We start from the raw sequence: 14980 nt of genomic DNA, 5'->3' as shown, positions 1-14980 counted from the left end.
CTGGTAGTAGGTGCCTAGGGCCTGGGTGGAGTTGTAAGGGTACAGTTTCTGAGGAGGCCCAGTTCACTCTTCTTGAAGTAGAGTGGCCCAGTGTAACGTTTCTGCTTGCAGTCTTTCTTGGTTCCTGTTAGTTTCCCAGGGGCCCTTGTCAACTTGGGTGTGGTGCCCGGAAGAGCTACTGGCAATGCTGCTGGAGCAATGTGGAGGGCCATGAGATCCCAAAAGGAACAGGGTGGGCCATTGCCCTAGGTCTTACTTGTACAACTGTAGGAACTGTATCATTTGCAGCTGACTGAAGGAGAAGAGTGTTTTCTCACTGCCTTTCACATACCGACGCCATTCTGAGTAGTTCCTCCCTGAGGGAGACAGTGTGGCACCAGGGTAGAAGTGAGGAAACAGTTGTACGCAAAAGCTTTCCTCCTCTCCTCTGCCTCCTCTCCCTCTGTGTCCTCAGTGTGCTGGGTAGTGTAGCAAGCCCACAGTTTTAGGGAGGTCAGACAGCAAGATGAATGAGCTCTGCTCATTGGGGACAGAAGTGCTCCAGCAGAAGTGACACTGGCGGACCCTTCCTCTGTGTAACACTCACCTGTGAGGTACTTGGGCTCCCACCAGTCCTTGGCTTTGCTTTCCCTGAATCCATCAGTGATAACTCAGTAAATGCTTCCTGACAGCCCCGCACATGTCACCAGCCCCAATTCCAGGAGAGAAGTGATTTAGGAGACTCGTGTGGAGAGCGCTCCCTAATGGTCCCCTTAATTACTTCCTAAATCTCACCAGCCTTGTGGGGCCATGGACAGCACTTGTCAGGGCCATATTTAAGGTGGTCCAGGTGGTTTCTGTCTTCACACAGTAGGCCTTTGGCTATCCTATCCTTCTTCATTTAGGAAGTGTAAGGAATGAGACATGGGAACTTTGTATACTGGTAAGGATTCTGGTCTAAGACTTCCATCTCAGAGGTAGAGAAGAGCTCTCTAAGTAGGCTATCAGCGTGGGGATGTCGGAAGTCTGCAGAGGCTGGAGCAGGGTTCTGCAGAGTGGTACACCCATTCCTGCAGGGCCAGCACTCACCGGAGGCGGAAACGTGGCCCAGGCAGATCTCGGGCCTGGCTTTTTGCTGCCGTGGTGCTCAGCTGTGAGCCAGCCTGCCTTGGCTAAACCAGGCCTGGTTCTCAGGGTACCAAGGAATCACCTCCTTTCTATCCTGTGCTCTGAAAACCAGTGATCCTTTAAGACAGGACATCTGCCCATGAGAGGGCAGCTTTCTACTGAGGAGGGCTTTGCTCGTTGTCCACTAAGAGTTTGCGTGTGGAGCCCAGTGACCCGCTGCGCATAGATGACAGCTTCACCTTCTTGAAGATGCCACCACAGGTCAAGCACAATCCCCTGGGCCATTGGTGTTTGAATCTGCTATCTGTATGTTTCAGGGGAGAGTTTGGCTTACGAGAGTACTCTGAAGTCAAGACCGTGACGGTGAAGATCCCCCAGAAGAACTCCTAAGAGGCCCAGATGAAAGGTGAAGTACTGCTCACTCCCCCGCTTTCTCTGGAGTGCCCAGCACTGAGGAGTGCAGAGTTGAGCCCAGGCCTTCTTTAAATATTGAATTGATGATATTGGCATGCAGGTCACTGCACTTTTGACACAGGCCAGCGAGGCATGGTTTAGAGACACTCTGGAAGGAGTCACCTTCATCATACCAAATAGTGGGGAGATAGGCAAGGTGGGGGAGTGCTTGGCACAGCCAGTGCTGTGTGGAGCATGGGATGGGATAAGGGAGCTGCAGTGTTTGGTGCCATTATCACGGAGAGCTTTCCTGGAGGAAAGGTTGCCTGGGCAGCACTGTCCTCATGTTCCTCCTTCCAGTTCTTCCCCACTCCTCACTCCTCCCTCTTCCAAGGAGACCTCAGCTGAGCTCATTTAGGGCAGATGTTTGGGCCGGGAACAATTTTCCAAGGTTTTGCAGCCAAATTACCATTTCATGTTATCCATTTCTTCAAAGCCAAACATGAAATGGTTTTAGTTAGAGCCAGGGCAGACTAAAAATGCCAGGAGCTGGTACACTGCAGATGTTCTAAGTGGTAGGGATGTAGTATGTCCTTTTCTTACTTCCATAATTAACACAGCAAAAAGAAGATGCTGATGGGGTCAGAGGTCATCTTGTGTAGTTCACAGCTTCTTAGCTTTCTACAGTGTGTGTGTGTGTGTGTGTGTGTGTGTGTGTGTGTGTGTGTGTGTCTGTATGTGAAATCTTGATTATTCTGGAATAGAGCAAGGACCACAGCCCTTGTTTCCATTGATGAATGAGATATTTTCCAAAGCTGATCTTAAGACTAACTGAAACAGTCCAGGTAGACTCAGGAAGCTAGCAATGCCAGAGGCCTTGGAAGAATGACTGTTTCCAAGGCCAGCTGGCAAGTCTGGAGAAGTGAGTTATTGCTGGAGTCAGGACCACAGCCTCTTCTGCATCCTCATGCCCACTGTACCAGTACCGGCTACTCCAATGCTGTCTGGTTTGGCCCACCGTGCTATGACACCTGCCTGGAATCTGCTATCAATGCATTTAAAGATGAGTCCCAGCTTGATGATGCCCTTCTCTATTTGCAGAGCACCAGTATGCCAAGACTGCCACGTCCCACCAGGCCTCATCTGTCATGCCCTGTGGCCCGCTCGTCCACACACAACTAGTGAGCTTCAGCCTTCAGGGGGGAGGTGTGAAGCAAGCCTGACTCTCCTTCCTCCCCACCCCTCCATTCCCTCTGCCTTCCAGTGAACCTCATTTGGTGTGAGCAGCACTGGCTTCCTTCCCTTCTCTCCCCAGCTGCCAAATTGAAGCCAGTCTCTAACCTGGGTGAACAACATTTATTTAAAAATGCCAAATATAACCTAGGTGTAGAATATGGGCACCTATCTATCGCCTTCTCAATTTAACGGTTTTCCACTTTCTAACAAACCAGTTTTCAGTTTTCTATTTATAACCTGTCTGTCTACATACTTTCAAGCAAGTTCTCCTTCCTGTTACTGACGAACGACAATGTGCTCAGCAGACAGAGCCCTGACATGCGCCCTGCTCTTCCTGCAGCACACCCACGTGAACACACCATTAACCAGCTAGTTCCCTTCAAACCACAGTGTAGAATGTGAAAATGAAGATTTATGACTTTTAATTTACTTCAAAAGAAACCTCTGTGCTAGCAATAAAGCATTTATATTGTGTATACCTCGGGACTGTTTGTGTTTGTGAGTCTGTCCCACTGAGCCCATTTTTGTCTTTCCTTCTTAGCCGGGATTTTTGGCGGGGGCGTACTCTTACGTGACTGAGCCGAAGTCTGGGAGGGTATTTTATAGAATACATTAAGGTTAAACAAACAAACTTGTGCTCTCGCACTATTTAAGACTTGTGTGTTTACAGTTTTCTGTGGCACATGAATATAGACATGTGTAAACTTCAGGTTTTGGGAACAAACCTCAAAGGAATCTATGACGTGGAACTCACACACCCTGAGCGCACATCAGGGCTCCTGCTGCGGGGCGTGTCTCAGTAGCTACACTTTTACCAAAGGGAAGTAAAATCGAAGGTTGGAAAGCTGATGGGGTCCATCTCGGCTGTGAGTTGGACGGCATTGCTGCCTAGGGCTTCCTGGCATCCTCTGTGCTCTTGGAGTCCACTCTTATAATAAGCTTGGATTTTTTTTATGTCATTTGTCATATTGAGAGAGAGAGAGAGAGAGAGAGAGAGAGAGAAATGGGGATAGGAATGCACATGCCAGATCACATGATAAGGCCATGTTTGAGTGGATTTTTCTTCCACCATGGGTTTCTGGAATCAGACTCGGGCGGTTGGGCTTATGTGACAAGCACTTTTTCCTGCTGAGCCTTTACATCAGCCTCAGAGTGGAGGTTTTAGGAAATGGGTCTCACCCTTAGGATTTCCACACCCCTCACTTCCAACCCTCGGAATCTGTCGAGGTTCCAGTCAAAAGAGACAAAAACATGAACAAATGATTTTGCCCAAAGCAAACTGGAGTAAGAGATGCTCTGCTCTGGACTGGGTGGGATTCCTTGCTGTGGCCCCTACAGGAACAAACGGAATATGGAAAATGGATCCCCTTGGGCCAGAAGCAGATATAAGGCCATGCTCCTATGAAGTGGCCTCACATCAAGTAGATGAAGCAAGAGAAAGGCTTAGGGTGATGAATCCTTTGGAACACGGTTATTCTGTGTGTGTGTGTGTGTGTGTGTGTGTGTGTGTGTGTGTGTGCACGCACGTGTGTATGTGCAGTATGGCTGAGGTGAGTTTGGGAGAGCAGTCTTGCTGAAAGCAAAACCCTGCAGAGACAGAGGTGAAGCAAGCCTGGCAAGACTAACAGGTTGGCCAGGCAGGTCCAGCACGCGGGCAACAGGCCCAGCCAGAGGCCCTGGAAGTGGCCTTGCTATAGAGTAACAGTAGCCAAGGTCAAATAAAGAGAGAGTCTGATACAATACTAGTGTGGGTCCTAAGGATGGAGAGAAAGGAAAGACAAGAAGCTACCACCACTTGAATGAATCTAAAAGAAGAAAATAATGATTGTTTCAAAGGCAAGTAACAAGGAAGGTAAGTGGCCACTGCCCCAGAAACTGATGCATGGATCAAAGTTGTAGGGGCAGATCTTGACTTAGAGCTTCGGACATGGATATTGTGGTTGATCCAGAGATATCCAGAATGAACTCTTGAGCAAGTATTGGAGAAAAGGGACTTTGCTTGGGTGGCTTTCTATGCCCTACACATGGCTTTCTTACCCTGAGTAAACAGAACGGAACAAGGCCAGAGGGGAGCACCCAGAGGCTGTAGTCAGAGGAGTAGCCTACGAGGAAAGCTTTCTTGTCCCATTTTGTGATTCTCTCCACAAGTGTGCATTCACCATGCTAAACACTGGCAAGATGATGGGCATACAGGCAAGCTAGTTGGGCCTGTTACCTTGCAAATCTCACGGCATAAAGTAAGTCAGCCAACTGTGGCTTTCTTTACCATCTCACAAGCCCCTCACCAAGGTGGTACAGCTTTTATAGCTCTGCTCCATCCTAATTTTGCAACTTTGCCCATGGCACTAGCTGAGTTCCAGGGTGGTGGAGCGAATAGAGCAGCACTGTGTCGGGTCAGAAGACAGAAGAAGCAGTTAGAGAAATGGCACAGTGAAATGCTCACCTCGTGGCAGGAGGCCCCAAGTACTTAAGTGGCATGTGTGCTGTATGGACAGGTAGTGCCAGAAGTTTCCACTCTCAGTGGCCAACAAGAAGGAACTGGGATAGATTCAGCATCACAAGCTGGACAAATCTCTCTAGAAACACGGAAGGTGTTTTCCTAGGGCTCCAGAAAGCTTGCAGTTAGCTACAGGTGTGGCAAGGCCTGGAGAACTGTCTGTCCAGGAGGCTGGAGTTGGTCTGCCCTTTCTACTGCTCCAAACACTGAATCTAAAACCATAAGTGTATCTCTAAACACAGACTAAGGGGAGCATGATGAAAAGAAATTAAGCCATTTAGTGATTTAAAAAAAAAAAACAGATCTTCAATTTGACTTAAGACCTTCTTAACAAAAGGGAGCCCATGCCTGGTACTAGAAACCTGACCCAGGGCTGGTGAAGTCATGAATCCTGGAGGAGAATCTCTAACCACCAATTTTCAAAACCGGCACAATTCCTAACCACGGTCTATGTGTTTGTCCTTACACCCAAAGGTAAGGGTCATCCTCACCCTTCATCAAGGAACCTTTCTGCAATAAAGACTATTACAGAAAATCACAACCAATCAAAATGTGGCTGTAGGGCCTAGTACCCACTGATACATCTGTAAGACAGCCATTGTGCCTAAGTCTCAGGGATCATTGCAGAAGAAAGTTTGTAACAGCCAGAGAAACAGGAAGTTTGCTGTAAGGCTGTGTCTCCTAGGCCTATTAGAGCTATGCCCCTAAAATCTCACCGATTGGCTACCTAAGAGAATTGAACAAGAATGACACTGGTAGACACACTGGCATGGATGGGGAAATCCCAAAAGGACTCAACCTTAGTTTTAAAACAAAGATAAATAAAATGAAAAAATTACTGGCAACCAAGGAATGCCGAGAAAGGGGCCTTGTGCTACTCCAGGAGGTCTCCCACATTCCCCCTCCAGCCTGTCCAGTGATGAGCAGTGTATCTAGAACACTCAGAGTGACAAGATAGTTCTGTCAGCGCCTCTAGGTCTTGCAATGACCCTCTGGCCTGGCTGAGTAGTGTACGAAGCACACAGGGCTCAAACCTGTGTGACAATCGGACCAGCCTCCACCCCCCTTTTCCTTCACAAGCAGTCTGGTCTCCTGACAGAAGCTTCTCTCACCCAAGGCTTCCCTGGGGAATGTAGCTTGGAGAGCTAGGGTGTTCCGTTGTCCTCACGGCTGGCTGAGGCACCATGAATGTTGTAATAGGAGCTGCGGGCTCTTCCCGCCACCCGGCTAGCTTTACCTGAAATAATTACACGGAAACTGTATTCTTTTAAACACTGCTTGGCCCATTACTTTTAACCTCTTATTGGCTAGCTCTTACATATTGATCTAAACCATTTCTAATATTCTGTGTAGCACCACGAGCTGGCTTACCAGGAAAGATCTTAACCTGCATCTGTCTGGAGTGGGAGAATCATGGCGACTGCCTGACTCGGCTTCTTTCTCCCAGCAGTCTGTTCTGTCTACTCTGCCTACCTAATTTTCTGTCCTATTAAGGCCAAGGCAGTCTCTTTATTTAACAAATGAAATTAATACAAAACAGAAGACTCTCCCCCATCATTTCCCCTTTGGTGTCAGGAGTGGGATATGGTTGAGGGTTGGGAGGTTGGGGGAGGAATTTTATAAGCTCAGGGATCTTTTGGAAAAAAAAAAAGAAGAGGGGTAATTGGATGATGGGATAATAGATTTATAATTGTGAGTTACTGTTTTTAGACAAATATATTGGTATCAATTCTTGTATATTGATACAAAGTTAAATTATATTGACTATTGTATGCATGCATGTTTCTACCTCTGTTTAAAACATTTTTTATGTATTGACATATATTGTATTGATATATATTGTATATATTTACCATATTGCAGTGTACATTTCTACCTCTGATTAAGATACTTATATATTGTTTGTGTATTGATATATATTTACCATATTGCAATGTATATTTGTACATTGTTTATATTTGGAGGTCATTATCCTCATTTGTTACACAGTTGTTTATTGCCTTAGTCTTTAAGTTAGATAGATATTGAGAATTATATAGATTAATAGCCATCTAAGTTTGTCATTTATAATTAGACTAATCAGGTTCTTTAGATACACAGAGATTATACTCAGTATAGATAGATAATCTTCAACCTCTTCAAAGAGCTGTAGAAAATGGCCTTTAATCTAACTCAGAGTTTCGTGATAGTGAGACACAATTACTCCTGGAGCACCGATCTATTCCCGAGAGAATGTTGAGCACCAAAGACACTCCACCTGGAGACTTTCTTTTTGGCAGAACTGGCCTTTGGGCAAAGAAAAGCCTATACCTCAACGACTGACAAAGATACAGAGCGTGCATCAATGGATAAAACAGGACTGTCATATCCTGCCAAGACAGGGTAAGATAGTTTTGAAAAGTTGCTTGCCTTTGAAAATGGTATGTCAGTTATGTTAGGCCTTAGCCAAAGTTGGTTGCTTCAACGCTGCAAACGTGACTTTGGGTGATTGCCCAGGTAGCTAGTTGTCTCTGTGATTTGTTGCATGTTTTGGAAGTTGTTTTTACTGAACTTCCTAATTCCCCAGTTAACATTATTTCCCTTCTCAGATCTTCGATGAGGTTGAAATGTAGTTACTTTTCTCTCATGACTTAGCCAAGTTATTTATTATACAAGACCTAAGCTAGTTAGAATAGGATATTTGTACTTATTGTATATAATTTCATAGTAGGTTTAGAACTCTCTTACTTAAACAAAAGGGGGAGGTGTTGTGGGAGGTCCTTCCGCTCCTCCAGCCAATAGCCGCTGAGATTCCAGCCCATTGGGGCGTGGTCTCTCTCTTTAAAAAAGCGGCCACTTCCCTCCTCGCTCTCTCTTACTTCCTGCTCTGCTTCCAGCAACTAGACTCCCTTCCTGATTGTGCAGAGGGCTGTTGTCTGGGATGGTGATCTGTAAGTTTTTTCCCCTTTAAATAAATAACCATTCTCTTAATCATAATTCCAAACTGGTGTGGGATTATTTGTGACTTATGCCTTCGCCTTCACCATGAAGTCTGCTGTTCAATGGATGGGCAGGTATCTGTTTAAAGTCGCACGTGCTACATGTCTTGGGACAACTGAAGTTGCTTCTTCCTTCTGTTCCTCTGGAGCAGGTGGGGTGGTAATGATTGTGAGAGCCCATGGGGGAGGAGATGGAAGCCATGGAAAGAGCTGCCCCTTCTACGTGGTGGCTGAAGAAGCTAGACAAGAACCTCTCAACCTGTTTCTTCCCTTCTCTGTATGCATGTGTTCATGTGTAAATAGGTACCCATGTGTGTGCAGGTATGTGCCTGTGTGTGTGCATGTGGAGGCCAGAGGACAACTCTGGATACCATTCCTTAGGTGTCACCTGCCTCATTGTTTTTGACAGGGTCTCTCATTGATTAGGCTGCCTGGCCAGTGGACTCTTGTGTCTCATAGCTTCTTACATAGGATCTGGGGGCAAACTCTGCTTATCATGCTTGCAAGGCAAATGCTTAGGAAACCAAGCCATCTCCACTGCCCAAATAGCCTGATTTCAGCCCTGTCTCCCTCTGTATTTAGAGAAACACTTGAGGTCTCATATTCAATGTTCGGAGCAGCATAAAAGGCAGACCAATCCCAGCACTCCTGGCTGGACCAGAGAGTCCTCCAGGCCCTGCCACACCTGCAACCAAAGACAAGGTTTCTGGGGTCCTAGGAAGACCCTCTGTGATTCCAGACAGAGGTGTCCAGCCGAGGGATTGATGCTGAATTTACTTCAGTTCCTTCCTGTTGATCACTTAAAGTGACGGATCTCATTACTCCCCAGAGGTGGATGAGTAGTGAGAAGCAGGAACTCAGTGCTGAGCTAACCAGAGCTTGGGGAAAAAAACCTAGGAGAGAGGAGTAGTTTGTGGAACAGCAGAAACTCAGTCTCCATTGGCCACTCATGAACAATAGATGATCTGTGTAAACCGGAATAAAATCCAGACACTGTATTAATACAACTAGCTCAGGTCCCCAGATGATCCAGAAGGAAGTGTGAGGCCCACCAGTATGCTGAGTGGAAGTACTCACTGTTCACTCCTAGCCCTGCACTGCCAATGCCTGCCCAGGAAGGTGGGTGGGCAGGCTTGTCGGTTAAGGTCCGGGGAAGAGTGAGGGACACAGATAACAGAGGTTGTCAAACATATCGCTTACCTTAGAGTTTGTTGTTGTTCAGTTTTAACACACTCATTCCACAGAGGAGAGCAATGTACCCAAGAAAATGACCCCAAAGGGTTTCCACCAGCATCTAGTCAAGCGCCTTTGAAAAACTAAGCACTCGGATCCTCAGTTTCCTTACCCCTAAAATGGGGTGACAAAATGGCCCACCTGCCTCACTGCTCTGTGATGGTTTGAGACCACTCACGCCATGTGTGGCCCCATTGTAAGTGTTCGAACAAGCAAAGCAAGCAGATGGAAAGTCTCTGTCCCGAGGGCTGCAGTTCTGAGGGAGTGACTGATTTCACATTCTCCTGGGGTGGAGCTTGTGTAGAAGCCAGGCAAGAAGACACCTCTGTGAGTTTGGGCTCAGTGATACAGTGAAAGCTCCAGGGCTGCATAAAAACCTTACGTGTGTACAAATGACAAATGGGCAGAGGAAGAAATCAGGGAGACAACACCTGTCACAACAGCCACAAGTAATAGAAAATAGCATGGGGTAACTCTAACCCAGCAAGGAAAAGGGTGGCAAGAACCTCAAGTCTTTGAAGAAAGAGATTGGAGAAGATAGCAGAAGATGGAAAGATCTCCCATGCTCATGGATCAGTGGGATTAACATAGTAAAAATGGCCATCTTACCAAAAGCTATCTACAGATTTAATGTAATCCCCACCAAAATCCCAACAGAGTTCTTTACAGACCTCGAAAGAGCATTATTCAACTTCATACAAAAGAACAAACAAACAAACTAGTATATCTAAAATAATCCTGTTTAATAAAAGAACTTACAGAGGTATGACCATCCCTGATTTTAAATTCTACTACAGAGCTATACTAATAAAAAACATATGGTATTGACATAAAAAGACAGGTGGATTAATGGAATCAAATTGAAAACACAAACATAAATCCACATACCTATAGACACTTGATTTTCAACAAAGAAGCCAAAATTATAGAATAGAACAAAAAAGTATCTTTAACAAATCGTGCTGGTCTAACTGGATGTCAGCATGTAGAAGAATGCAAATCAATCCATATCTATCACCCTGCACAAAATTCTTGTCCAAGTGAATCAAAGACCTCAACATAAATCCCCTGAACCTGATAGAAAAGAAAGTGGAAAACAGCTTTGAACACATTGGCATGGGAGACAACTTCCTGAATAGAACATCAGTAGCACAGATCAACAACTAACATATGTGATCTCATGAAACTGAAAAGCTTCTGTAAAGCAAAGGACATGGTCAACTAGACAAAACCACAGCCTACAGAATGGAGAAAGATCTTCAACTCCGCATTCAATAGAGAATTGATTTCCAAAATACATAGAGAACTCAAGAAACTAGACATCAAAAAACTAAATAATCTAGTTTTAAAAATGGGGTATAGACCTACAAAAGAATCTCAAAGTCTGAGAAACACTTAAAGAAATGTTTAACATACTTAGCCATAAGGGAATTGCAACTTAAATGGTGCTGAGAGTCCATCTTACATCTATCAGAATGACTAAAATCAACAACATAAGAGACAGCTCATGTTAGTGAGAATACAAAGCAAGGGGAGCACTCCTCCATTGCTGGTGGGAGTGCAAACTTGTACAACCACTTTGGAAATCAATATAACAGTTTCTTTAAAAATTGGAAATTATTCTACCTCAAAACCCAACTATACCACTCTTGGGTATATACCCAAAGGATGTTCAATCATACCAAAAGGACTCTTGCTCAACTAGTGTGAGAAGTCCTTCTATATATGTGTTGCTTTTATTGGTTAATGAATAAAGAAGCTGCTTTGGCCTGTGATAGGACAGAGTAGAGCTAGGTGGAGTAAACTAACCTGAAAGCTGAGAGAAAGACGACAGAGTCACAAGAAGCCATGTAGCCCAACTAGAGACAGAAGCTGGACAGAACCTTGCCGTTAAGTCACAGCCATGTGGAGATACACAGATTAATAGAAATGGGTTAAGTTAAGATATAAGAGTTAGCCAGAAATATGCATAAGGTATTGGCCAAAGAGTATTGCAAATAATATAGTTTCTGATTAATTATTTTACAATCTGGGCAGCCAGGAACGAACAAGCGACCTCCTACTACAGACAAGCAGCTGCCAACAATACTACTATGTTCTAGCAGCTTTATTTGTAATAGCCAGAACCTGGAACCCAGAAGCTCCCTCCCATCTCTCAATCACTGACACCTAGAAAGTTAGCATCAACCAGTTGTTCTGGCTTCCTTCTGTTTGAAAGGATACATAGCAAGCAGGGGTCAGGGTAAGTGGTAAACCTAAACTTTGACACACTGGGCTGAGTAAGTGGTGGCTGGACTAAGGTTTTAACTGTTGTTAGATTATTGCTGTGGCTGTGGTCCCATCTAAGTGAGAAGCGTGGTAACTTTTTAAAGCCTAGGGGTAGAAATCATGAAAGTCCTTAGGAAGGAGATCAGACTCACCCAGAGAATTTTGAAACGAGTCTCCTGGGCTGAGGAGAGAGCTCGGTAGTGAACAGCATTTACTGCTCTTCCATGGGACCAGAGTTAAATTCTCAGCACCCATGCTGGGCAGCTCACAAACACCTGAACTCCAGCTCCAGGGGATCTGACACTCTCTTCTGGCCTTCATAGGTAGACACAGATGGATGGCATGCATGTATGCTCACATATACATGTGCTCACACACACACACACACACACACACACACACACACCTTTTTAAAATAGCAAGTAGAATCTTTCCCCTCCATCAGGTGGTCACAACTAGGGAGGCTCCAGGTGGTCCTTGAAGACAGGAGAATCTCCTCATCAGTTAAGCCTGAAGGACCAGAGATTGCAGCTGCAGCCTCCCAAGAGCCTAGAACAGTTCCTCTGTTGCTTGTGTGGTTTCATTCCCACATAAAACTGTTATTCTTGCAAACTAAATAAAAGGCTTGCCCATAAGACTTCTTGATAACCTTTACAAACCTAGGACAAATAAACCCATCTGGGAAACCCACTCAGTCTTGAGGGCTTAGCTCGGGGCTTGATGACCCAGGAATTCTGATCTGACTTCTATTCCCTCCCTCTCAAAGATAACAAAGAAACGAATGCCAAAGCCACATACATATTGGAAACACTTATCTTTTTCTTCCCTCCAACCCTCAGAGATAGCAGCTTTGGAAGAGTTTTGTACTAAACAAGCTCATCGGGAATTCTTTTCAGGAAATTAAGCCACAGTTTGAATCTTGTCTATTCAACACATTGTTTAGAAATGTTTGGGTAATCTTTAAAGTTTGTCTCCAGAACAGAGGATCCCATACCCTCCAAGTGAATTCTTTCGGTGTCTGAAGGTCATTAAGACTCCAAGATATGTGCTTATTTGTGTGGGTTTGAATCACACATCTGTCCTCGGCTGAGGGGCAGGAAGCCATGACACTTGTAAAGAGAAAGCCTTCTGTAGTGCTGCCATGATGTCCTGGAAAGAAGGGGGAACCTGTAGGTGTGGCTACAGCTGCCCACTAGGGGGCCTCGCAAGGTGATGGGACTCAACTTGCTGGGGTCAGTGCCAGGGTGTTAACAGGTTCAAAGCCCTGAGGGCAGGGGGCTAGCTCCATGGAAAGCTGTGGAAAATCCTCAAGTTGAGGCATTTGCCCTTGAGGCCACAATGTGCCAAACAGCACCCTCTCCAGACCATGAAAGCCTGTCATAGCAGACACTTGAGCAGATGTGTACACCTATGTCCATAGCAGTAGCATTCATGACAACTAAAGGCAAAAGCCACCCATATCCATTTGTGGAGGGATGGATAAGCAAAACATGATGAGCAAGGGGTTATGTATTTCTCTTTTTATATTTATTTCTTTGTAGTGAGACCCAACTATTTTCTTCTTGTTGAAAATGAAAATGTACTGAAAGTTTTCCCTACCTCCCTCATGCCGAAAAGACTAAGTCTCTGCTTCTGGTGCTTACATTTATTCTATGCATTTGTGTTGTATTTGACAATGTACAAGTTATATGTTCTGTATTAATACATGCATTATCACATATACTGTGCAACCTTAGCCCTGGAAAGGTAGGAAATCTTGAGATGAGCTAAGACATGAGTGTCTAAATGAATCTTTAAGACATTATGTAAAGTAAAATAAGCCAGTTTACAAAAAGACAATGCTAAAGCATTCTGCTTAGATGAGATTCCTAGAGTCACCCGAAGGATGGATGGAAGGATGGATGAATGGATGGATGGATGGATGGGTGGATGGATGGATGGATGGGTGGGTGGATGGATGGATGGATGGTGCGTACAAGGGTTTGGAGGGAGGAATGTGGACTGAGTATTCCATGGGTGTAGAGTTTATCTATCATCAAGACAGAGAGTGGTAATGGCAGTCCACAGGGTGAATGCTCTAAATGCCACAGAACTATGCATCAGTGTAGTTAAATGGAAAGCTTTATGTTTTGTATATGTTACCACAACACATTTTTTAAAATTCTGCCCATAGTAAGAGTTTATATGTTCATTCATGCACGTACACATACTCGGGGCATATGACTGATAAGAAGTCTTGCTTTCTCAATAACACTTGTATTTTGGCAGGAGCTAGGCCCTAAATCAAGGTTTCTCCTTCTCCCATCTGGGACAGCAGAACCCACCAGGCAGTGCATACTGGAGCTCCACCCCCACCCTTGCCCTTTCTCCAACAGGCACCTTGCTTTCCTCCCTCTGCAAGGCAGGGCTGTCCTGGGCCAGGCATGTCCAAGCTAATAAGCAACTATCCACACTGGGGCTTCTGTAACTCCAATGTGCTATTTCTCATCTCTGCTGCTCCTTCTTTTTGTTCTGATCAAGACTAAAATTGGTCATCCATCCAGATTTGAAATGGCACAACTCATGCTCCTGGTTTTCAGAGATACAGACACGTTGGGTACAAAGAATTGACTTCCCAGGGGACAGAAAGTTTCACCATGTTTCAAACAAAAAGTTGATTTCAGCAGGAATTGTGACAATATGATGTGGCATTGGGAATATTTAGTCTAATGCCCTCAGTTTTCAGATACAGGAAATGAGCCAAAAAGAGAAGTGACTTCCACAGGGCCAACTCTTATGTCTGGGGTTCCAAGCCTCGGTATGGTGCCTTTCCTCCTCTGCCTCCTGGGCTGCCATTTAGAGAAAGCTGAAAAATAGAATGAGGTGGCTAATTGTAGATGCTTCCAGAAAGTTCCACAAAGTATCTTCGAAGCCCATTAGTACACCTTTAAACACATAATCACTTGGCTTATAAGATTAACTTGCAAAAAGCAAAAGTTTTGCAGATCGTTAAGTCTGGAACAAAAGCCTTCTTGTAGAAAGAAACATCAAGAAAAAAAGACGGTGACATGTAGGAGACGGCCATTGTGACTTCTAAAATCCAGGCATTAAAAACAGATGCCTGTGTGTGTGCATGAGTGTGTGTGTGTGTGTGTGTGTGTGTGTGTGTGGTCTGTATATGTGCACACATATGTGTGTGTGTCGTATAGACATGTTCTTATGGATGTGTGTGCCTGAGTGTGTTGGTTCATGTACATTTGTGTATGCACATGTAAATGTGTATATAGGT

The 14980-nt window shown here is 44.9% G+C and overlaps 1 protein-coding gene across 1 annotated transcript in view; it reads left to right on the top strand.

Moving 5' to 3' along the window:
- Positions 1 to 3193, top strand: part of Aldh1a2 (aldehyde dehydrogenase 1 family member A2) — a 75506-nt gene extending 72313 nt beyond the window's left edge. Inside the window, exons 13-14 of the mRNA XM_041679623.1 lie at positions 1425 to 1513; positions 2602 to 3193. Coding sequence (XP_041535557.1) covers positions 1425 to 1497 — 73 coding nt within the window. The 3' untranslated portion in view covers positions 1498 to 1513; positions 2602 to 3193. The remainder of the gene's footprint in view (positions 1 to 1424; positions 1514 to 2601) is intronic.
- Positions 3194 to 14980: the final 11787 nt, after the last annotated feature.

The sequence above is a fragment of the Microtus oregoni genome, unplaced genomic scaffold, assembly GCF_018167655.1.
Source record: "Microtus oregoni isolate MIOR12 unplaced genomic scaffold, Mior012 000032F_ref0000030, whole genome shotgun sequence".
Classification (NCBI taxonomy): Eukaryota; Metazoa; Chordata; class Mammalia; order Rodentia; family Cricetidae; genus Microtus; species Microtus oregoni.
Note: the sequence above shows the minus strand (reverse complement) of the source record. Positions and strands in the feature narration are given on the sequence as shown.